Raw genomic sequence first — 24,601 nt, 5'->3', positions numbered from 1 at the left:
GAGTGAGAGGTAAATGGGACTTGCTGTGGGTGAAAATAGGAGCAGCCGAGTTGTGGATGACCTTATGTTTAAAGAAGGGAGAACGTTGGACGCTAGCCAGGAGTGCTTTGGAATTATCCTGGCTAGATGTAACAAAAGTATGAATGAGGTATAGAGCAGGAGATGAAATGGGGAAGGGCCGAAGCTGGGATATATTAAAAGGCAGTTTTCGAGACGGCACGAACATGGGAAAGGAATATGATCAAATATGGCAGCAAGATTGTTAACAGACTGGCTCAATCTCAGTCCAAAAGCCCTGTGATAGGCCCCATAATTTATGTTGCCTTAGATAACTACAGATAAATTGCTTATGTTGTTTTCGGAACGGATTCACATTTTACTCCAGCTTTGATTATTTTCTTCATTTTTATTCCACGTCAATATTATATCTTGGCCGGGGAATTAAAATAGCTTATTGCAGAAAAAAAATCTCATCATAATTGTGTGTAGTCAGGAAACTGACACCTCGGAACGGATTGTGAAATGGAGGAAGCTGAAATGTCCCCGCTAAGCTGCACAGTGCATTGCAGGGCGGGGATCGGTCAGGTCATTCATGCAGAAAGTAATATGTTTGTTCAAAAGCCTGTAACGAATATCAGTCGTAATGTAACTCCGCTGTCCCACAGGGGGATTTCCACAGGTATTAATAGGGGTCTGATTGCCGCCCATAGCCACAGCGTTTGGCAGTCAGAGCCCGGCAGTTTGCTGCTCCTTTGAGCATCTCTTCTCTGTGAGAATGGGACGGGCTCCAATTCTGTACGTGAAGGAAATCGGCTACCCGATTATGGCAGTGTTCGGTATCCCTGGTAAGCCTTGATGTTCTGCATTGTAGCTCAGGCGCAAAGTATTGGAAAAGAAGCTCCTTTCATCTGCCGGCCTTTGCTGTCGAGCTGCCCGCATCCTGATATCACTTTTCTCTGTCTCTGTGACGTTTGTGTTGACGTTCTAGTAAGGGGAGAGCCTTCGTTTAAGCGCAATTTTGAGCCAGTAAGTAGGTGGGTTGCTTTCGCACTCTGGCTATGCAGGCAAGTCGTGACTAAATGGTGGCCTTTGTTTTAACATTGGCATCCAGCGGAATGAACCATGGCCGGATGAATTGAATACATGCATCTCCTGAGTCAGAGTGTTCGGAAGTGGGTCGAAAGCCAGACTGCTCGTCCTAAGAGGCGGTCAGAGCACTGGGTCTGAATGCTGGTGGGGGTGAGTCATCTGGATCCGTATGGCCGAGTCCGCTCACAATTTGTACCTCTTTGTGCCAGGAAAGTGAAAGCTGGGCCATGAAAGGGACATTGGCTACGTGAATACGAAGTTGTCCGGGTGACTTTGGACATACTGCCATTTGAATGGTTGCTTTTCAGGCTGCAGGACAATGTAGAGTGAGATTTCCCCAGGGGGCTGGTTTACGGGCCTGATTTTCTTCATCCATATTCGTAACTTTGATCCGGGTGTGCAGGACACAATATAAAAAATTGCAGATGGCTTCGAAGTCATATGAAGTGTGAGGAGGACACTTCAGGGACACAGAACAAGCTGGTGAGATGGACGAACGTATACAGATGAAACATAATGCAGGGATGTGTGGGGTAATGCATTTTGGGAGGGAGAGGGAAAAGATAATATACAAAATAAAGCACCTATTTCTTAAAGTGGGTGCGGTATCAGAGGGAACTGGGTGCATATGCGCACAAATCATGGAGCTGACGATGCAGGACGAAGAAGCGGTTAATATGGCTTTCACGCCCTGGGTGCTTTATAAGTTGAAGCATAGGTTACAGAAAGGAAGAATCTTTGAAAAAATGTGCGAAACAAATCAGCCTTTAGTTGATATTTAAACCGGATATAATGCACCTATCCCCGTTGCAGTTCTTCTATAATGAACCAGATCTGAAGTGTCATGCGGACTCGAAAGGTTAACCCTGTTTCTCTCTCCACAGAAATTGCCAGGCCAGATGAGTTTTTCCATCATCCGCACTATTTTGCTTTAGTTTTAGACGTTATTGTGAATTTTTCTAAAAGCATTAATTCGGCCTCAACTGCAGTACAAGTTTCAGTTCTGGGCACCACATTTTAGAAGGCATGAGAATGGATCCAAGGATGAGGGTCTACAATTATAATGAGGGACTGGAGAAGCTGGGTCTGGTTGCCTTAGAGAACGGATGGTTGAAAGGAGATTTGACAGAAATGTTCAAATTCATGAGGGGCTGTGCAGAATAGAGAGACTATTTACATTGGTCGAAGGGTTGAACACCAGAGGACCTAGGGACATAGCACTTCGGAACAGGAGAAGGCAACTTGGCCCTACGATCCCGCTCTGCCTTTCAATAAGATCATAGATAATCTGTTGGTGGTCTCAAGCCCATTTTCCTATCTAAACTCCATGACTTCATGAACCTTGGCTCCCTTAACAATGAAAAATCTAACTCAGCCTTGTATACATTCAATAACCCATTCTCCAGTGGTTTCTGGGGAAAATAATTCCATTGACTGGAGACCTTGTGTAAGAAAAATAAACTCAATGCCTTCATCTTAAAAAGGAGGTTTAATTAAGGTGAATTGGAAAGAACTGAAGACGATTAAAGGAAAACTTCAGTTATGCAACAAGTGGTTAGAATCTAGAACACGCTCCCTGATGGTCTGATGAAGACAGATTCATTCATGGGTTTTAAAGGGGGATTGGATGAACATCTGAGGAGGAATACTTTGCAGGATTATGAGGAAGAGTTGAGAGAGTGGCTTGCTGTGCTAAGAGCTAGGGACATCAGACCTAGGAGCAGGCGTAGGCCATTGGGTCCTTCAAGCCATCTCTGCCATTCAATAAGATCATGACTGATCTGATTGTGGTCTCAGCTCCACTTTCCCCTTTGAACCCCATTACCCTGGACTCCCTTGTCAATGAAAAATCTGTCTAAATCGACATTGAATAAATTAAATGATGCAGCCTCTGCTCTGTTTCGGGAAGAGAATTCAGGATTATGGAAAAGAGCAGAGAGAGGGGCTAGTGCTGGAATAAAACTAGCAAAGACACAATGGGCTGAATGCCTCCCTTCTGTGATTCAGCCATTCTTTAATTCTATCTTCCATTGAAGAGGGGTGATTACACAAACTATGGGTGTAGTCCCTGGAATCCATAAGGCTAAGGGATGATTTAATTGAAGGTCATAGAATCAGCAAATGTTTACAGCAAAGATGGAGGCCATTCAGCCTCACGTGTCTATCGTCACTCCCCAAAGGGGCGATTCCCTAAGTTTTTTTCCTCACATTCTTCTTGTTGACGCTCACTTATTATCTTTCAGATAATAACTCAATTTCCTCTCGATTGCCTCAATTCAGCCTGTCTCTACCACATTCTCAAATAGTGCATCCTGGATCCTAACCACTCACTGTGTAAGAAACATGTTCCTCAAGTCTTCTTTTCCAATTACTTTTCCAAAATTCTCCACATCTCTGTCCTGGATCCTTCCAGGGAGGTGAACGGTTTCTCTCTATCTACACTCTCCAGACTTCTCATGATATTGAATGCCTCCCTCAAACCTGCATCTTCATCGGATAGTTAGGGTAGATTAGGAGAAACTACTTCCCCTAATTGAGGAGTTTAGGATAAGGGAGCATGGTCTAAAAAGCTGAGGCAGTCCTCTCAGGATTGTCATTGGGAAAAACTTCTTCACGCAAAAGGTTGTAGAGATTTGCGCCTTTCTTCCACAATGGACAATTTTAAAACTGAAATTGATTTGTCTTACCAAAGGTACTAAAGGGTATGTGGAAAGGCAGAACATGGATTTAGCTACAGATTGTCCCAGATCTCATTGAATGGTGGAAAAACGTTGAGGGGTTAAATGGCCTACACATGGTCTTATTTTCTCATGTTTTCTCCATTTAATTAATTATTTTCTTGGGTCTAATGTCCTACAGCGACCCTGATGACAGCTGTGATCCTGTCCCAGGGAAAGTGCAGTCTCTCCAAGGGAATCACTCGTTACATGGTGGCGATGGCAATTTCAAACCTGCTTGTAATAATCTTCCATGTGCTGCTACAGGAAATCCTTGCTTATTATTTACCCTATTCATTCATAACCAAATCTTCAATCTGCCCTTCACATGCCTACTTGAAAATGGTTACTATGGATTACTCTGTCTGGTTAACAATATCGTTCACCTTTGACCGTTTCATCAGCATATGCTGTCAGAAGTTGAGACACAGATATTGCACAGAGAGAAATGCAGTTGTTGTAATTGCGCCCATTTGTGTGCTAAGCATTATAAAGTTCATCCCCTGCCACTTCATGTATGAGCCCAGTTTTATGATTAACAAAGTGTGGTGGGGTTGCAAGGCCAAATCGGCCTATTTTACTTCTGTGGGATGGGAGGCATTCTCCTGGGTTATCAGTCTCTCTATTGCACTGCTCCCTTTCTTCCTCATCTTGCTGCTCAACGGACTTACCGCCAGGCACATCCTTGTGGCCAGCCGGACCCGCCGAGCCTTGAAAGGACTGGGCAGTGGCCAGAACCAGAGTGATGATGAGATAGACAATCGGCAAAAATCCATCATCTTACTCTTCGCTGTGTCTGGCAGTAATATACTATTCTGGATGACAATATCAGTGATTTTTCTGAGTACTCGAATCGCTGCCAATGGCTTTGTCCAAAGTTACTCAAGTCCCTCATACATCGCCAATGAGGTTGGAATCTTCCTCATGCACACAGCCACCTCTGTAAACACATGTGTTTATGGAATGACACAGAGAAAATTCAGAGACGAAGTGAAGAAAGTAGTTAAATATTTGTTAACTCCATTTAGTAAATTAATTAAATTGAAGTTACAACTGCCTAGATCCCAGACCGGAAAATAATGGGACCGTCACTTCAATGCCTGTTTCTTCAATGCTAACCAGATTGTATTCCTTAAATATAGACCGGACTGATTGTGCTGAAATAGAACCATTACTCAGTAATATTTGAGCAGAATAAACCCTGATGTAAAGGAATAATGAAGCCAACAGGTCTCGGCTGTTACTAATTGTTTAATGCTTACTTGCATAACAAACACATTTTCTGACGACAAAATCTGCACAACTGTGCCACAGTGTCCACACAGAGGAAAGATTCCTTAACACCGCCTTTATCATATATGTCAAAGTTATTGAGCCAGAGGGCTTTGAAAATTGTTGGATGCAACCGTATGTACTGGAAATTTGAATCCCATTCGATCAGGATATGTTCCCATTCTCGGACAAAGGTTAACAGAGAGGAAAAGGAAAAAGGTGGATGAAAGAGAAAAAGAAATAAAGAAAGAAAAAGGATTGATTTTACGCTGTAGCGTTATATGACCTCGAAAATATATTGTTAAGTGTGGGGGCCGTTCTGTAAAATTTACAGCATATGAATGGCTACCGATAGGGTAGATTGGGGGAAACAGTTTGCTCTTATTGAGGGGACTGGGAGGAAAGGGGAATGTCTAAAAAAAATCGAGCAAATAGAGTGCTATTGGGCTGCATTTTTAATGCAAATGTCAAATGTTTAATTTTAGAAGAACGATTGACTGATTTGTGTGAGCCAAGTGTATCAAGGAATATAGGCAAGGTGGTGTGAGGATGGATGTTTTGTTTTAAATTATTTTTGGGGAATATTGTGTTATTCTGTAAAGAAAGTTGGGTGTCTTTGTGTGTGTGTGTGTAATTTAATTAAGCTGGGCAGAATTTGATAGGAGTCAAATTGCCTGGGGGATTTGAAACATGAGAAAGGAAAGAGATGTTAGGTTTGGGGTGCAATTAAATCGATTTGATCTAACATTCGCATTTTTAGATAAGTTGAGAGATTGTTTGAATATCAAAAGGGAATCAGAAGTTACAAGAAACATGTTTAAATTTTCAGGAGTTCCATATGTAAACAGTGGAGAGAATACGATAATTTACTGGCCCAAAAGCAATGGTAAGATGCAAACATGAAAGATGTTATATTTGGAAGGGACTGAGGTTCAATGAGGTGTGAGGATAATGGAGCAGAGATGAAAGTGGAAAAATGGTATATTAGAGTTATTATAGATTGCTGGATATCAAGAGATGGCTAGAGCTTTTTGAAATGTTGGGCTGGGAGAGGATGTAGTTTGAATCACCATCCAGTCAAGCCAGTTTTGTGCTGCAAAAAGCGTTTTATTCTGAAGTGGAGTCCAATGCAGAGTAGAACAGGGCGATGACTCCACCAACTGCCTATTGGGCTTCGAACCCAGGTCCCCAGAAAATGGCGCTGGGTGTCTGGAATAACAGTCCAATGAGAATGCCACTACCTCCCCACATCCTGTTAATAAAACTTTTACTTTAATTTTTAAAATTTCCAAGATTTTACTGGCCATCTTACTGCTCAGAGCGTTATGCCTTCTTCTCGCTTTCGGAATATAAACCAAAAAGGTTATGGCCCTTAAACCAACGTTCCCCTGGGATTTACTTTGAACAGCAATTCACACTGGCTGTTGTCATAACAAATTTGGGGGCTCTTTGGTGGATTATTAAAATTCCCTGATTGGGTAGGAGTTTGTGAATACGAGTATCAGAAGATTACTGGACTCTGAAGTTTTGTGTTGAGGAATTTAAACGTGGTTGGAATGCAACATCGCTTTGGCAATTGCTACGGGTTTTCTGGGAGTTTCGGTGGAGTATCTGAAATCTCTAACTAAAACTCAGTTGAAAGAATTAGCAGATGAGGTGTAGATCGAAAGAACACTGAGATTTCATGAGGCTGATGCAGTTAATTGCCTACCCATTATTTAAAATTCGCTTGCACAACAATTAACATCGATTGTGGTCATACAATTGGGTATATGCAGGTCGCTGAACTGTAACATATTCAGACAACTTTCACTTGATGTTTCGGTGGAGTATCTGAAATCTCTAACTAAAACTTAGTTGAAAGAATTAGCAGATGTGGTGCAGATCGAAAGAACACTGAGATTTCATGAGGCTGATGCGGTTAATTGCCTACCCAGTATTTAAAATTCACTTGCACAACAATTAACATCGATTGTGGTCATACAATCGGGTATATGGATGTCGCTGAACTGTAACATATTCAGGCAACTTTCACTTGATTCTGCCATCAGGCATTAATTGAAATGCTCAATTTAAAGCCAATAATGATGTAATACTCGCCATTTGTCTGACTGAGTGCAGCTCCATCAGCACGCAAAAAGCTGACACCATCCAGGGCAAAGCAGCCCTCTTGATTGGCACCCCATCCACAAACATTCACTCACTCCACCACCGATGCACAGTAGCAGCAGTGTGTACCATCTACAAGATGCAGTGCAGCAATTCACCAAGGCTCCTTCGACAGCAAATTCCAAATCTGCAACCTCTACCATCTGGAAAGACAAGGGCAGTAGATAGATGGGAATACCACCATCTGCAAGTTCCCTTCCAAGTCACAAACCATCCTGACTTGGAAATATATCGCTGTTCCTTCACTGTCACTGGATCAAACTCCCCGTGCTACCTCCCTAACCGCTATTGAGGTGTAACTACACCACAGTTTAAGAAGGCAGCTCACCAACACCTTCAGAAGGGCAGTTAGGGATGGGCAATAAATGCCAGCCCAGACAGCGATGCTCACATCCAATGAAATATTAAGGAACATGATTGAAGTGTGAAGAAAAATGAAAACTTCACTTTAAGCTATTTGTTCTGTATTTGCTTCAGATAAAGCTAAGATGGGGGTGCGTTGCAGCGGTCAGCTCAAGTGGTTAGGTGGCCAGCACGTGGACCATTTGCACATATGTTTCGACCCCTACTCTGGATGAGTTTAGCTCCTTCCTGCATGTAGCAAAAGAACAATGGTGGCATTTTGCCGTGATTCACCACACAATTCTTTGATTCTACCTGCAGGTTTATTAGAAGTCTTTATCACTCCAAAATTATCTGAGGCATACTTGTGTTTAAGAAGAATGGGCTGGAGAATTATTACTGAATGGGACCTAAGAGCCATGGATATTGACTGCTGTGGCTTTGGGTCTTATGAGGACGAGAATTTCGCATTCTGATCGCCACCTACAACCAAATGATGGAACTGCAGTTACTCATCTGTCATATAAGCTGGCAAAGTTCTGATGGAGTGAAGGTGCTTCAATAACAAGCTGACAAAATAGACTTGTACTTAAGTGGTGCCTTTCATGAACACACAACGTTCAAAAGCGCTTTACAGGCAATAAAGTACGTTTGAAGACTACCAGCTGTTGTAATGGAAAGGCAGAGGCCAAATTGTGCAGAGCAAGCTCCCTTATAGAGCAATGTGATCATCCATGCTGTCTGATTTTATGATACTGATTGTGGGATAACTATTGGCCGAGAAATCAGGGATAACACCCCTCCTATACTTTTAAATAGTACCAATGGATTATTTGCGTCTACCTGAAAGGCCAGACGGGACTCCAGTTTAATATTTCATTTGACAGGCGGCACCCTTAACAGTGCGCCTCTCCTTCAGTACTGGAATGGATTGTCAGGCTTCACCATTGTGACTGTTACAAACAGGTGTGAAGCGGTGAACTGTCTGCTCTCCAGTCACCCTCCTCACTGGTCACTACAAAGGTTGAAATTTATTCTTCACGAGGATCTGCCCTTTCCAGATCAGGAAGTATTTAACGATTTAAGCTGTGAGCAAATAAGGAGCCAATCAAACGAAGTTTTTTTGATCAAAATAAAGAGCACATTTGTCAACCACCAAACTTGAGATAAATAATAAAAGGCGATGTCAAGCATTTGGCCATCATGCAATGATTCAGGCACAAACACACACACACACACAGACACACAAGTATCAGAAATAAGGGGAGATAGAGTCCAGCGAAAACAGGTATAAAAAATATGGTGACCTGTCCTTTGAATTTTGTTAACTCATACAAGGTCGATGTGGAGAGGATGTTTTGTCTGGTGGGAGAGTCTAGATCTAGGAACCATTCTTGAAAAATAAGGCGTCGCCCATTTAATACAGAGATATGGAAAAAAATCCTCTTAGAGGTTTGTGAGTCTTTGGAGCTCTTCCTCAAAAGGCAGTGCAAGGAAAGTCTTTGAATAATTTTCAGGCAGATGTAGACAGATTCTTGATAAGCAAGGGGGTGAAAGGTTATCAGAGGTAGACATGAATGTTGAGTTGAGGTTACAGCTAGGTGAGCCATGATCTTAGCAATGGTGGAGCAGCCTCAAAGGGTCAAATGGCCCACTCCTGCTCTTCATTCATATGTTGAGATATTAGCATGTCCATATGTGTGTAGCTTTAGGCACGGTGGTGATCTGGGTTAGCTGCTTTCTTGGATGCGGTCAGATGTAGAGGATATTGCAATTATTAGTGTATCTTGATTCACTGGGAAGTTTCTGGTTAAGTTGCCTTTTTGAACTGGCGCCACACATTCCAAAAGAGAATGGGAGAGAGAGATCAGACCTCAGCTTGTTTTCACTGCTGAAGACTTTCTTGCCACCACCTGTGCCACTTGCAATCTCCCTCTAGAGGCTGGATAACCTTGCCTTGAAATACTTCAATCAATGTTAATCACCATTTCGAACAGGTTTTGGGTGTGCCTGCCTGTGGCAGCCATTGTTTCAACATCCATTACTTTGAATTTTTAAAGTCCCTTCCTTGGACAGTCATGAGGTTTGACAGGTGGTTGGATTATAGAAAATGTTTTCTCTCTTCACACTCCTCTTAGAGTGCTTTCCTTTCTTCTTACCTTCACCTTAGAATGTGGCCTTGCATTGGTTAAGCAGTTTGCTCTGTTTCAGTTCAAATTGCAATTCCTCGGACACAAGGGCATTTCCTGGGGTAAATGGGGCTGATGCAGGCCACATGATTACACCTAAACAGAGCTGGAAGCAATATCCTCGGGATGCTACTGGCGAAGTGAAAAATTAACTTGGCATTGGATGGGAATCAGGAGCATTAGATATGGAAAACAAGGTCCTCAAACGTTTGGGAGAAGCAGATGCTACTGGTAAGAATAATATGTATTGACTGGAGTCAGAGTAAGAGCGACTGCAATAATGTATTAGCAAGATTTTCAATGCAATAGTGTAAATTTGACAGTGTGCGAGATCATTTTGCTGAGCTGCACTTTCAAATAACTACATGGTAATATCCTGCTGTGGGCATTATGGAGAACTTGGTAAGAGCAAGTTGGACTGTCGTGCTAAATATTAGTGGTACAAGCCAAGACAGGGAATGGAGGAATGGAGATCGGTTATCTATGAATATTAAGGAGAATATCAGTGTGTATGAGGGGGGATGATGTCCTCGAAGTGTCAAGGAAATAAGTTACCTGGTTAAATTGAAAAAAAAAGAGGCATCATAATACATTTGGGTGTATTGCATAGGCCACCAACTAGTGGAACAACAGGAACAAATCTGCAGGGGAGTTAAAATCAGGTGTAAAAGTATAGAATACTGATAATAGTACACCTCAGGTATCCAAATACATTTTCTCAGATAATGCTGTGAAGGGTAGAGAGATGAAAATGTTTCTCAAGCACCATCAGGGAAATGCATCACTTGCACTTGGTGGGGAATCCATTTGTAAATTAATCAAATATCGCTCAGCATTGAGGAAATAGTGATGATAGTATCATAAAGTTTATTGCATTTGGTAAAGCACAAGTAGCAATGTAATGTAAAAGCGATAAATCTGAATGAATTAAAATTCATCTGAAGGAGGCATTGGAAGGCTGGCTCTACTTAAGTTTACTAAGTCACAAGGATTGGATCAGATGCATTCAAGGATGCTGAGGGATGTAACAGATTGAACTACAGAGGTAGGGGCCATAACCTTGCAATTCTCCACAGATACGGTGTTGGTGCCAGTGGGCTGGGGAATACTAAACACTACACAATTATTGACAAAAGAGTATATGGATGAAGCTGGCAACTACAGAATAGACAGTTTAAACTCAGTGGGACAATAGCTTCCAGTGTTTATTAATCATGTTCAAATTAACAGTCATTTGAACAAGCAAAGAGTAATTAGCAAAAACAAGCAGTGATTTATTTAAGGTGATTTGTGTTTCACTATCTTGAATAAATTATTTTGATAAGCCTTCTGACAGGGCATCAAGTTGATGTGACTTGAAGGATAACCTTCTTATGAACAGAATGGTTAGCTTCTGGAGTGCACTACTTGAGATACAGATGAGGTCAATAATTTTGAGGTTTTCAAGTGCGTGTTGGATATGTCTCTCTCGAAAACTGCATTGCAGGATAAAGGGAAATGGCGGGACAATGGGACTAGCTGGGTAGCTCTAGAAGAGAGCTGGCACAGGCAGAATGGGCCAAATAGCCTCTTCTGTGTTTTAACCATTTTATGACTCTCAGCAGATAATTTGGTCTTGGAGGTGGAATGGATGTAGTTTTGGAAACACAGTTCAGGCTAACTAAAAGCAAGTTTAGAACTTGTTTGTTTTAGCCTCAGAGGGTGAAGGAGGAGAATGACGGAGGAAGTAGCGAGGTAAAGTAATTGGTGTGTTAACCAGAGACAATGGCGTTCATCTACCAATTTTTTAATGAGCCAAATATCAACTGATCCAATGTTGAACAAGCAGTGTGTAAAGCAAATGTACTAGAAGGGTTTAGAGATGGGATGGTGAGTCAGAGGTTTGTTGCCATCAGCATATATTTGGAACTAGAAGTTACTTTATCAGATTATGTCACCGAGGAGAGTTTAGGAAGAAGAGGAGAGAATGTACAGAACCTTGGGGGGCTCACAAATGTAGGAATGAAAAGGGAAACCCTTGCAACTGAGCCTCCACCTATGGCTGGATAGATAGTGATGGAACAAGGTGAGATCATCCCGATGCAGCTGAGCGATGGCGAAACTATGTCAGAGATTGGTAACAGGTCACAAATGATGAAAAAGAACCATTTACCATAGTCATATTCACACAAAATGATATTTGGGTCTTTGAAATGGGACGTTGCAGAATTGAGCCAGAACGGGAAATTTAATTGCAGGGAGTCAAATATGAAATTGCAGGGTGTTGAGAACCGATTTTGGATGTGGCAACACTTGCAAGAATTTTGGAAAATAATGGGACGCTGGAGATGTTTTGGCAATCTGTAGAGTAGAATGCTCAACAGCCTTTTGAGGATGTATCCATAATGACTGGGGAGTTCTTCAGCTATATTTACCCTTCAAACAACATCCAACAAAACATAGCAACAGTCTGCCTCCCTCTTCTTGGCAAATGCCTGAAATTGAGCCAGATTGTTTGTGAACTTGGTTCAGTTTTTCACTCTGTGATGGACTTCCGATCAGATGTCTATAATATACACTAAGACCACTTATTTCCACAGCTGTGATATCCCTGACTCCACTTCTGCCTCAGCTTGCCAGCTGCTGAAAGTCTTTTCCATGCCATGGTACTTCTATACTTGATTGATCCAATGACCTCCTGGCTGGTCTGTCACATTTTCCCTCTGTAAACCTGTTGTTCATGTCCTAAATCCCAGCAAGTCACATTTACCCAACACTCTCGTGCTTGCGATCCTATATTTTTTCCTGTTGAGGCAGCACTTATTTTATTTTTTTTTCAAATTCCCTTTGCTATTTTGAAATCCTACTATGCTCTCGCCCATCCCTATCTTTTAACTCTCCTGCCACAATCCAACCTCCAAGGCACCTGTGCTCCTCTAATTCTAGCCTCTTCTACATTCTCAATTGTAATGGCTGGACTATTGGTGGTCATGGCTTCAGTTGCCAAATCCTAAATCTCTGTGCCTCTCTTCCTTGTGGTCTTCCTTTAAGACACCTCCTAAAACCTACTCTGACGGCACAACTGATTGTAAATGCTGAGTTGTTCAAACCACCAAATTAAACTTGAAACACCTGCCACAACTTGTTTTGCAATTTGCATAAATTTCGAGATGCGTGTCTTGAATTCAGTAGTAATAAAACCATCAAGCCTTGTAGCTTTTTGCAAAACTAGATTAAACATTTGTTAATGAGAGAAATGAGTTTATGAACATATATAGATGTATAAGTTATTTGAATGATAACTTCTATGTCCCGAGTCCATCTAACTCCCAGTTATGCTTTCGTTAAGGTAATGGTACATAGATTTTAAGAGACCCAGGCAGTGAGACACAATACCTTGAATCATGCCAATTCAAAATGGGTTCCTTAAATTCAGCTCTTTGAAAACAGCAGCCTGAGGCATTGATCCTGAAGGCTCTTCACACTTGTTAGATCTTAAAAATGCCGCTCCCCCGCTTACACAGAACCTTCACTACTTTACAAGTATTTTGAATGCAATACCCATTGATTCGCTAATCCTTTGAAATTTACCTACCTGAATATAAGGAATTAACATAGTACTAATTTTACCAGTAATATTTGGGAAACATAAACGCACTGTTTCTTCACTTCACCCGGCCAGGTGTAATAATTCACTGCCTCTTTTGACAACAATCTAGTCTGGTTTATTAAAAAACGCAAAAGCGCTTTTAGTCTTTACATTCTTAACGTCCCCCTTGTTTAGCATGTTTAAAACAAAGCCTTCAGACCAGCTGCCTTTAATCCAATTAAGTCATACACACACACACACACACACTCATACACACACACACACACACACATACACAAACAAACACATACATACACACATACGCACATTCATATATGGACAACGATACGAGTATTTGGCAATAATTTCCAATAACATTATATGTTTGTTGACACTTTCTTTGAACTAGAGTTTGGATAATCCCCAACATCCACTGATGTGGCTGTGTGACAAATTTGATTTGATGGCGACCCTCTGAAGTGCCTGTGAATGTTGCACTCCCTGAAAATAACCACATAAATACAATTTGTGCTTGTAAAAGTTATTATTCCATTATCACCATTTATACTTTGTGGGAGTTCATTGTGCACAAATAGGGCACTGTGATCCGTGTCTTCAGCATTGACCATAAGTTCCCAGTCTTACTTAGACTGACGTTTATACAGTTGCAATTGTTACACACTTGTGAGAAAAGCAGGGATAACTATAAGCCCAGCAATAGCACATGAGTTAGTTTAACTTCAGCAGCGGTGAAGCTTCTGGAAGCACTGATTTGGGACAAAAGGATTAGTTACATGGGTAATCACATGTTCATTAAAGAAACATAGAAACATAGAAAATAGGAACAGGAGTAGGCCATTCGGCCCTTCGACCCTGATCCGCCATTCATTATGGTCATGGCTGATCATCAAACACAATAGTCCGCTCCCGCTTTCCCCCTATATCCTCTGATCCTTTTCGCCCCAAGAGTTACATCTAACTCCTCCTAAAGCCGGCATGAACTTGTTAATGGAAAATTGTGTTTAACTAACCTGCTGGACTTCATTGAAGGAGTAAAATAAAGGGCAATGAGGGTAATGCTCTTGCAGTTGCTTACATGTATTTGAAGAAAGCATTTGATACAGAGCCGAACAACAGATTGCTGGAAAACATACACCTCATGGAATTAAAAGGACGTTAGTAACATGGGTACGAAATAGGCTGAATGACAGGAAATAGATATTAATGGTTAATGGAAGTTCTTTGGACTGGGATAAGGTTTTTTTGGTAGATTTCCCCAGGGATGTGTGCTGGGAATCAAGCTCTTCCTGACATATATTAATGGCATGTACTTTGATGTACAGTTCACAAGTTCAACATTTGCGATGATGTGAAACTTGGGAGAATTGTGAACTGTGAGGAGGGAAGTGTAGACCTACAGAAGGACGGAAGTGAGCTCGTGGAATGGGCGGAGAAATGGCAGATGAAATTCAACGCAGAAAATGAGAAGTGATTTGTTTTAGTAGTAAGAACATGGAGAGACAATATAAAATAAAAGATGTCTGCAGGAGCAGAGGGACCTGGCTGCTTATGTGCACATGTCATTGGAGGTATCAGGACAGGTTGAGAGAGTAGTCATTAAAGAATGCAGTATACTAGATGCGTGGAATGGTGGTATAGAGTGGAAGGGCAAGTAGGTCATGTTAAACGTGTATGAAATGCTGGTTCGGCCTCAAGTAGACCATTGCGTCCAGTTCTGGGTGCCACCTTTTAGGAAAGATGGGAAGGCATTAGAGGGAGGGCATTAAAGGTTCCCGAGAATGGTTCCAACGATCAGGAACTTCAGTTTCGTAGGTTAATTGGAGACGTTGGGATGGTTTTTCTTGGAGGAATATAAGGTTGAGAGGAGATGTGATAGAGATATCCAAAATCATGAAAATTCTCGGCAGAGTAGATATGGTGAAATTGTTCCCATCGGGGAAGAATCGAAAACCAGAGGGCACAGAATGAAGATCATTGGCTAAAGAAGCAATGGAGACATTTGGAGAAACTTCTTTCACCCAGCGAGTTGTTAGGGTATAGAGTGCGCTGCCTGTAAGCGTGGTGGAGGCAAGATCAAAGGAGGCATTCAAGGCGGATTTGGATTGGTATCTGTCAAGGAAGAATGTGCAGGGTTAGGGGAGAAGGTGGGAGAAAGGCACTAGGTGCATTGCTCATTCGGAAACCGGTGCCGACATGTGGAACCGAAAGGCCTCTATCTGTACTGTAACAATCCTGTGACTCTGAGTAGTCTCGTTACTCGCCAAGGCAAGGGGAATCCTACCACTGTGTTATAGAGGTCCAGTCATAGAGGCTAACAAGGAACATTTCCAGTTTGTATCTGAAGTATTCATTTTTGGAATGAAAGGAAGTCTTCTCGTTGTGTACCTGAGAACTTCTCTCGTAGGGAAAACAGGAATTCGGGCTTTCTCAAGCACCTGTGGGAGTCGTCACCCGCTGTTTTTTTTGGATGAAAAATGAACAATTGTGAAGCATTGCAAAGTTTAATTTACCAACAGACACTGTCAGTGACAGCTTTAAACTTGAATCGGCTGCCCTATGACCGAATAATCATCAGAGGAGGAGATAGAATCCGGGAAATGAAAAGACCATAACGACACAGGCAGGACGTGATTAGTTGTGGATGTGTGCTAGGGCGACAAGTTACAAATGAATTGAATGAAGCAATGGAGGGCTGTGTACATAAAAATGCTCACGCAACATAGTCAGGTGGCAGAGTATAGGTGAACGCTGAATCAGGGAAACAAGCAAAGATAAGTGTAAATGAGTGGGCAGAACTGTGGCACATCGAACGATGCTGTGAGCTCATCAATTTGGAAATTACAAATGTAGGTCAATGTATTTTCTAAATGACGGGGAGCTGTGAACTGAGGATGGGCAGAGATATTTACGTACGGAGCCACGTAAAGCCAGTGGACTTATACAAAAAACGAATTTAGAAACGAATGCAATATTGGTCTTTATCGCAAGAGGACTGTAATATAAATCGTGTGGGGAGTGGCAGTCACGTTTAATCAGTACAGAAAGCTTGCACCATTTCAATTGTATTCAGGAATGTCAGCACATATTTGGAAGGTTGTATTGCGGGAAGGGGGAGTTGAATGCTACATAGACAGTTCCAATTTGCCGGGGCTAATATCATTAAACTGCAAGGACAGTATAATTGTGCAACACCTTTAACTGGAGGGTTGATTAACGATTGAACTGTGGTGCTTAAGTTATAGGATAGAGTTGAAAGCGAGAAACTACCGCATCAGCATTGAGCGTCCGGAACAATATTTTTAAAAAATCATTTATGGGATGTTGACATCTCTGGTTAATCCAGCATTTGTTGCCCATTCCTTGTTGCCCGAGGTGGTGGTGAGCTCCTCCTTCAACCGCTGCAGGGCATGTGCAGAGTAGGGCTACGATTACGAGAACATGAGAAGGCTAGATTATCTCAGGATCAAATGTGACACCACGGTTGCGAAAAGACTGACTTAATCTCAGACTAAAAGTAATGTGATAGGCCCCATGACCTTTATTGCCTTAGATATTACGTAAGGTGCAAAATTAAGATTAGAGCTAAATCCTGCAGTGGTAATGTTGAAAACCAAATTTTCAAACAAGGCTCGTGTAAGCCTGGAACTCTTCCGCACGAAAATATATTAATTCAAAACTGGAAATTGAGATTGGTAGATTTTCGTTGAACAATGGTATCAAGGGTAAGGGTACAAAGATGGGTAGATTGTAGATGATCTAATTTAGTATTGCTGAAAAAAGAGATTTGTCGAAGCTTCTCGTCTTGATATGTGGATCCAATATGCGGATGATGCTTTTGTTACTTTGAAACCCGTAGCTGCACATAGTAATTTCCTGATATGTCTTAAAAGGCTCCATCCTGCACTCAAATTCTCCTTTGAAATGTAGCAGTCAAATAAACTCCAATTCCTTGATGCACTCATTGAGAAATCTGTCAGGAGATTCCCTATCTCGGTCTACCACAAGCCGACCTTCGCTGGTCACTATAGGCATGAGGATTGTTAATGTTCCACACGCTATAATGTTGGTCTTATCCGCAACCTTGTAAAAAGGGCCTGAGCCACGTGCTTACTATGCAAGCTTGAAGCTGAAAAGGGGTCACATCAAAGACATCCTGCAGGACAATGGTTCCGCTGGTCAGATCATTTTGCTCTGTATATCAGGCAAACTCATGAACGGGTCTAAGGCCATCACTTTCTTCCCTGAAAGTGCCCAATCTACCTTAGATTACGCTGGAAGGGCAAAGTATCTCATAAATATGTGCAACAGGTGAAGCTAGATGTTTCACGCTGCGACTATACAGTAGCAACACAAGTGGTATTCGACAGTAACAGGATGCTGCTGTCGTGCCAAAAAGGTATTCTGCCTATCACACAAATGAGTAATGTGGTATATGAATTTTAGTGCCAGTGTGATGCCAAGTATGAAGTCTGGACATCCCAAACTGGCAGATCATATCAAACAGCATGTCCGAGCCACTGTTCACAATGGGCAAGCACAGACTCTACCCAACCAGCCCGTGCTTGCAAAACTTAAAACACAATCTCGAACATTAGATGTGATTCTGCAATTGGACAACATTTGCTAAATACTCCTCATTGTGCTAAGAATTACACTGGCAAACAATTTACAATTGTCGGTCGCACTCATGGTGTGGAGCATTTACATGTTATGGAAGCTACATATATTAATACACGGGGCCCTGTCCTTTGCAGACAGGAAGATCATGTACCCACGTTGCGCCAGTTTCAACTAAACAAGCTCTGGAAAAGAGTCATACAGAATCGAAATGTTAACTCTGTTTCTCTCCCCACAGATAAAGGCAGACCTCGTGAATTTTTCCAGCGGTTTCTTTATTTATTAAATGAGGAGAGATCTTGGCTTTCAGATGAAAAAAAGCATTAATGTGGCATTGTAACATGATAATAACGTTGACAGAGCATATAGCTTATCTGGGTTTAAAATAGAGACCTAGAAAATAACAGCTAAGTAAGCAACAACAACTTATATTCTTATAGCGCCTTTAATATTTAAAAAAAAAACACCTGAATGAGCTTCAGAGGAGCATTAACAAATAAAGCATGACACTGAGCCACATCGAGGATATTAGGCCAAATGACCAAAAACTTGGCCAAAGAGGTAGGTTTTAAGGGGTGTCTCAAAGGAAGAACATGAGGTGGAAAGGCCGGGATAAATAAAAGCAACAAACTGTAGATGGTGGAAATCTGAAATAAAAATGGAAAATGCTGGAAACCCTCAGCAGGTCTGGCAGCATCTGTGAAGGGAGAGACAGAGTTAACATTTCGAGTCCAACATGATTCTTTGTCTGAAGAAGTGTGACATTGGAGCCAAAATGTTCAATCTTTTTCTCTTTTTACAGATGCTGCCAGACCTGCTGAGAGTTTGTCTAACATTTTCTCCTTCTATTAGCGAGACAGTGGGGTGTGTGAAGGGAATTCCAACGTTTAGGGGCGAGGAAATTTAAGGCACGCCAAGCAATGATGGATCAATAAATGCCGGGATGCTGAAGAATCCAAAATTGGAGGGGTGCAGATACTGCAGACAGTTGGGGGATGTGACAGAACAAGGGAGAGGGGGAGGATATGTTGAGAATTTTAAAAAATGATGGGAGCTCGAAAATGAGCACGTTGCTGGATTGTGAATCGATGTAAGCCAATGAGCAAAGTGAGAGGTAAATGGGACTTGCTGTGAGTGAAAACAGGGGCAGCCGAGTTGTGCATGACCTTATGGTTACAGAGGGTAGAATGTTGGACGCTAGCCAGGAGTGCGTTGGAATTATCCTGGCTAGATGCAACAAAAGTATGAATGAGGTATAGAGCAGGAGATGAAATGGAGGAGGGCCGAAGCTGGATGTGTTAAAAGGCAGTCTTCGACATGGCACGAACATGGGAAGCGAAGATTACCTCAGGATCAAACAAGGCAGCAAGATTGTTAACAGACTCGCTCAATCTCAGTCCAAAAGCCCTGTGATAGGCCCCATAATTTATTTTGCCTTAGATAACTACAGATAAATTGGTTGTGTTGTTTTCGGAACGCATTCACATTTTACTCCAGCTTTGATGTTTTTTTCATTTTTATTCCACGTCTCTTAGCCGGGCAATTGAAAAAGCTCATTTCAGAAGAAAAGCTCATCATAATTTTGTGTGTAGTCAGGAAACTGAGACCTCGGAACGGATTGTGAAATGGAGGAAGCTGAAATGTCCCCCCTAAGCTGCACAGTGCATTGCAGGGCGGGGATCGGTCAGGTCATTCATGCAGAAAGTAATATGTTTGTTCAAAAGCCTGTAACGAATATCAGTTGTAATGTAACTCCGCTGTCCCACAGGGGGATTTCCGCAGGTATTAATAGGGGTCTGATTGCCGCCGATAGCCTCAGCGTTTGGCAGTCAGATCCCCGCAGTTTGCTGCTCCTTTGAGCATCTCTTCTCTGTGAGAATGGGACGGGCTCCAATCCTGTACTTGAAGGAAATCGGCTACCCGATTGTGGCAGTGTTCGGTATTCCCGGTAAGCCTTGATGTTGTGCATTGTAGCTCAGGCGCAAAGTATTGGAAAAGAAGCTCCTTTCATCTGCCGGCCTTTGCTGTCGAGTTGCCCGCATTCTGATATGACTTTCATGTCCTGCTTTCCTCTGTCTCTGTGACATTTGTGTTGACGTTCTAGTAAGGGGCGTGCCTTCGTTTAAGCGCAAATTTGAGCCAGTAAGTAAATGGGTTACTTTCGCACTCTAGCTATCCAGGCAAGTCGTGACTAAATGGTGGCCTCTGTTTTAACATTGGTATCCAGCGGAATGAACCGTGGCCTGATGAACTATGAGTACATGCACCTTTTAAGTCAGTGTTCGGATGTGGGTTGAACGCCAGATCGCTGGTTCTAAGAGGCGGTCAGATTACTGGGTTTGAATGCTGGTGGGTGTGAGTCACCTGGATCCGTGCGGCCGAGTCCACTCACAATTTGTACCTATTGTGCCAGGAAGGTGAAAGCTGGGCCAATGAAAGGGACATTGGCTGCATGAATACGAAGTATTCCGGTGACTTTAGACATACTGTCATTTGAATGGTTGCTTTTCAGGCTGGAGGACAATGTAGAGTGAGATTTCCCCAGGGGGCTGGTTTATGGGCCTGATTTTCTTCATCCATAATTCGTAACTTTGATCCGGGTGTGCAGGCCGCAATATAAAAAATTGCAGTTGGCTTCGAAGTCTTATGAAGTGTGAGGAGGACAGTTCAGGGACACTCAATAAGCTGGTGAGATGGACGAACGTATGCAGGCGAAACATAATGCAGGGAAGTGTGGAGTGATGCATTTTGGGAGGGAGAGAGGAAAAGATAATATACAAAGTAAAGCACCTTTTTCTTAAAGTGGTGCGGTATCAGAGGGAACTGGGAACATATGCGCACAAATCATGGAGCTGACGAGGATAGGATGAGGAAGCGGTTAATATGGTTTTCAGGCTCCGCTGATTTATAAATTGAGGCATAGCTTACAACAGGAAAGAGTTTTTGAAAAAAAATGCGAAACAAATCTTCCTTTGGTTGATATTTAAACCGGATACAACGCACCTATCCCCATTGCAGTTCTTCTATAATGAACCAGGTCTGAAGTGTCATACGGACTCGAAATGCTAACCCTGTTTCTCTCTCCACAGAAACTGCCAGGCCTGCTGAATTTTTCAATCATCCGCACTATTTTACTTTTATTGGAGAGGTTATTGTGATTTTTTCTAAAAGCATTAATTCGGCCTCAACTGCAGTACAAGTTTCAGTTCTGGGCACCACATTGTAGAAAGCATGAGAATGGATCCACGGATGAGGGTTTACAATTATAATGAGAGATTGGAGAAGCTGGGTCTGGTTGCCTTAGAGATCGGATGGTTGAAAGGAGATTTGACAGAAATGTTCAAATTCATGAGGGGCTGTACAGAATAGATAGACTATTCACCTTTGTGGAAAGGTTGTACGCCAGAGGACCTAGGGACATAGGACTTTGAAACAGGAGAAAGCACTTCGACCCTACGATCCTGCCCTGCCTTTCCATAAGATCATGGCTAACCTGTTAGTGGTCTCAAGTCTATTTTCCTATCTAAACCCCACGACTCCATGAACCTTGGCTCCCTTAACAATGCAAAATCTAACTCAGCCTTGTATATATTCAATGATCCATTCTCCAGTGGTCTCTGGGGAAGAGAATTCCATTGACTGGAGGCCTTCTGTAAGAAAAATAAGCTCAATACCTTCATCTTAAAAGGGAGGTTTAATTAAGATGAATTGAAAAGAACCGAAGAGGACTTAAGGAAAACTTCGGTTATGCAACAAGTGGTTAGAATCTACAGCATGCTCCCTGACGGTGTGATGAAGACAGATTCAATCATGGCTTTTAAAGGGGGATTGGATGAACACCTGAGGAGAAATACTTCGCAGGATTATGAGAAAGAGTTGAGAGAGCGGCTTGCTTTGCAAAGAACTAGGGATATCAGACTTAGGAGCAGGAGTATGCCATTGGGTCCTTCAAGCCATCTCTGCCATTCAGTAAGATCATGACTGATCTGATTGTAGTCTCAGCTCCACTTTCGCCTTGGAGCCCCATTACCCTGGACTCCCTTGTCAATGAAAAATCTTTCTAAATCAACCTTGAATAAATTAAATTATGCAGCCTCTGCTCTGTTTCGGGAAGAGAATTCAGGATTATGGAAAAGAGCAGAGAGAGAGGGGCTAGCGCTGGAATAAAACTAGCAAAGACACAATGGGCTGAATGCCTCCCTTCCGTGATTCAGCCATTATTTAATTCTATCTTCCTTTGAAGAGTGGGGATAACACAAACAATGGGTGTACTCCCTGGAATCCATAAGGCTAAGGGATGATTTCATTGACGTTTGTAGAATAATAGAATCACCAAATGCTTACAGCAGAGCTGGAGGCCATTCAGCCTCACATGTCTATGGTCTCTCCCCAAAGGGGCAATTCCTAAAGTTTATTTCACCACGTTCTTCCTGTTGCCCTTCACCTTATTACCTTTCAGATAATAACTCAATTCCCTATCGACTGCCTCAATTCAGCCTGTGTGTACCACATTTTCAGGTAGTGCATCCTGGCTCCTAACCACTCGCTGTGTAAAAACCATTTTCCTCATGTCTTCTTTTCCAATTACTTTTCCAAAGTTCTCCACATCTCTGTCCTGGATCCTTCCAGCGAAGTGAATGGTTTCTCTCTATCTACAATCTCCAGATTCCTCATCATGTTGGATGCCTCCCTCAAACCTGCATCTTCATGGGATAGCTAGGGTATATTAGGAGAAACTACTTCCCCTAATTGAGGAGTTTAGGATGAGGGAGCATGATCTAAAAAGCTGAGGCAGTCCTCTCAGGATTGTCATTGGGAAAAATGTCTTCACGCAAAAGGTGGTAGAGATTTGGGCCTTTCTTCCATAATGGATAATTTTAAAACTGAAATTGATTTGTCTTACCAAAGGTACTAAAGGGTATGTTGAAAGGCAGAAAATGGATTTAGCTGCAAATTATCCCAGATCTAATTGAATGGTGGAAAAGCCTGGAGGGGCTAAATGGCCTAAACATGTCCCTATTTTCTCATGTTTTCTCCATTTAATTAATTATTTTCTTGGTTCTAATGTCCTACAGCGACCCTGATGACAGCTGTGATCCTGTCCCAGGGAAAGTGCGGTCTCTCCAAAGGAATCACTCGTTACATGGTGGCGATGGCAATTTCAAACCTGCTGGTAATAATCTTCCATGTGGTGGTACAAGAAATCCTTGCTTATTATTTTCCCTATTCATTCGTAACCCAATCTTCAATCTGCCCTTCACATGCCTACCTGAAAATGGTTACTATGGATTACTCTGTCTGGTTAACAATATCGTTCACCTTTGACCGTTTCATCAGCATATGCTGTCAGAAGTTGAGACACAGATATTGCACCGAGAGAAATGCAGTTGTTGTAATTGTGTCCATTTGTGTGCTCAGCATTATAAAGTTCATCCCCTGCCACTTCATGTATGAGCCCAGGTTTATGATTGACAATACATGGTGGGGTTGCAAGGCCAAGTCGGCCTATTTTACTTCTGTGGGATGGATGGCTTTCTCTTGGGTTATCAGTCTCTCTATTGCACTGCTCCCTTTCTTCCTCATCTTGCTGCTCAATGGGCTTACCGCCAGGCACATCCTTGTGACCAGCCGGGTCCGCCGAGCCTTGAAAGGACTGGGCAGTGGCCAGAACCAGAGTGATGATGAGATAGACAATCGGCAAAAATCCATCATCTTACTCTTCGCTGTGTCTGGCAGTTATATACTATTCTGGATGACAATATCAGTGACTTTTCTGAGTACTCGAATTGCTGCCAATGGTTTTGTCCAAAGCTACTCAAATCCTTCATACATCGCCAATGAGGTTGGAATGTTCCTCATGCACATAGCTACCTCTGTAAACACTTGTGTTTATGGAATGACGCAGAGAAAATTCAGAGAGGAGGTGAAAAAAGTAGTTAAATATTCGTTAACTCCATTTAGTAAATTAATTAAGTTGAAGTTACAACTGCCTAGATCCCAGACCGGAAAATAACGTGACCGTCATTTCAATGCCTCTTTCTTCATTGCTAACCAGGTTGTATTCCTTAAATACAGAACGAACTGATTGTGCTGAAATTGAACCGTTACTCAGTAATATTTGAGCAGAATAAACCCTGATGTAAAGGAATAATGAGGCCAACAGGTCACGACTGTTACTAATTGTTTAATGCTTACTTGCGTAACGAACACATTTTTTGACGACAAAATCTGCACAACTGTGCCACAGTGTCCACACAGAGGAAAGCTTCCTTAACACCGCCTTTATCATATATGTCAAAGTTATTGAGCCAGAGGGCTTTGAAAATTGTGTTGTTGGATGCAACCGTGTGTACTCAAAATTTGAATCCCATTCGATCAGGATACTTTCCCATTCTCGGACACAGGTTAACAGAGAGGAAAAGGAAAAAGGAGGTGGATGAAAGAGAAAAAGAAATAAAGAAAGAAAAAGGATTGATTTTACACTGTAGCGTTATATGACCTAGAAAATATATTGCTAAGTGTGGGGGCCGTTGTGTGAAATTTACAGCATATGAATGGCTACCGATAGGGTAGATTCGGAGAAACGGTTTGCTCTTATTGAGGGGACTGGGAGGAAA

The 24,601-nt window shown here is 42.2% G+C and overlaps 1 protein-coding gene across 1 annotated transcript; it reads left to right on the top strand.

Annotated features, from left to right (window-relative positions):
- Positions 1-19,862: 19,862 nt before the first annotated feature.
- Positions 19,863-23,997, top strand: LOC121291290 (probable G-protein coupled receptor 139). The gene is made up of 2 exons (XM_041212361.1): positions 19,863-19,932; positions 23,060-23,997. Exons 1-2 carry the CDS (start codon positions 19,863-19,865, stop codon positions 23,995-23,997), a joined length of 1,008 nt encoding a protein of 335 aa, XP_041068295.1.
- Positions 23,998-24,601: the final 604 nt, after the last annotated feature.

This window comes from Carcharodon carcharias, chromosome 19, assembly GCF_017639515.1.
Source record: "Carcharodon carcharias isolate sCarCar2 chromosome 19, sCarCar2.pri, whole genome shotgun sequence".
NCBI classification, from domain to species: Eukaryota; Metazoa; Chordata; class Chondrichthyes; order Lamniformes; family Lamnidae; genus Carcharodon; species Carcharodon carcharias.
Note: the sequence above shows the minus strand (reverse complement) of the source record. Positions and strands in the feature narration are given on the sequence as shown.

Bases quoted from the DNA above. Each gene is read 5' to 3' on its own strand.
- LOC121291290 (XM_041212361.1), top strand. From the start codon at position 19,863: ATGGGACGGGCTCCAATCCTGTACTTGAAGGAAATCGGCTACCCGATT. The intron at 19,933-23,059 runs GTAAGCCTTGAT...AATGTCCTACAG, and splicing joins GGCAGTGTTCGGTATTCCCG to CGACCCTGATGACAGCTGTG.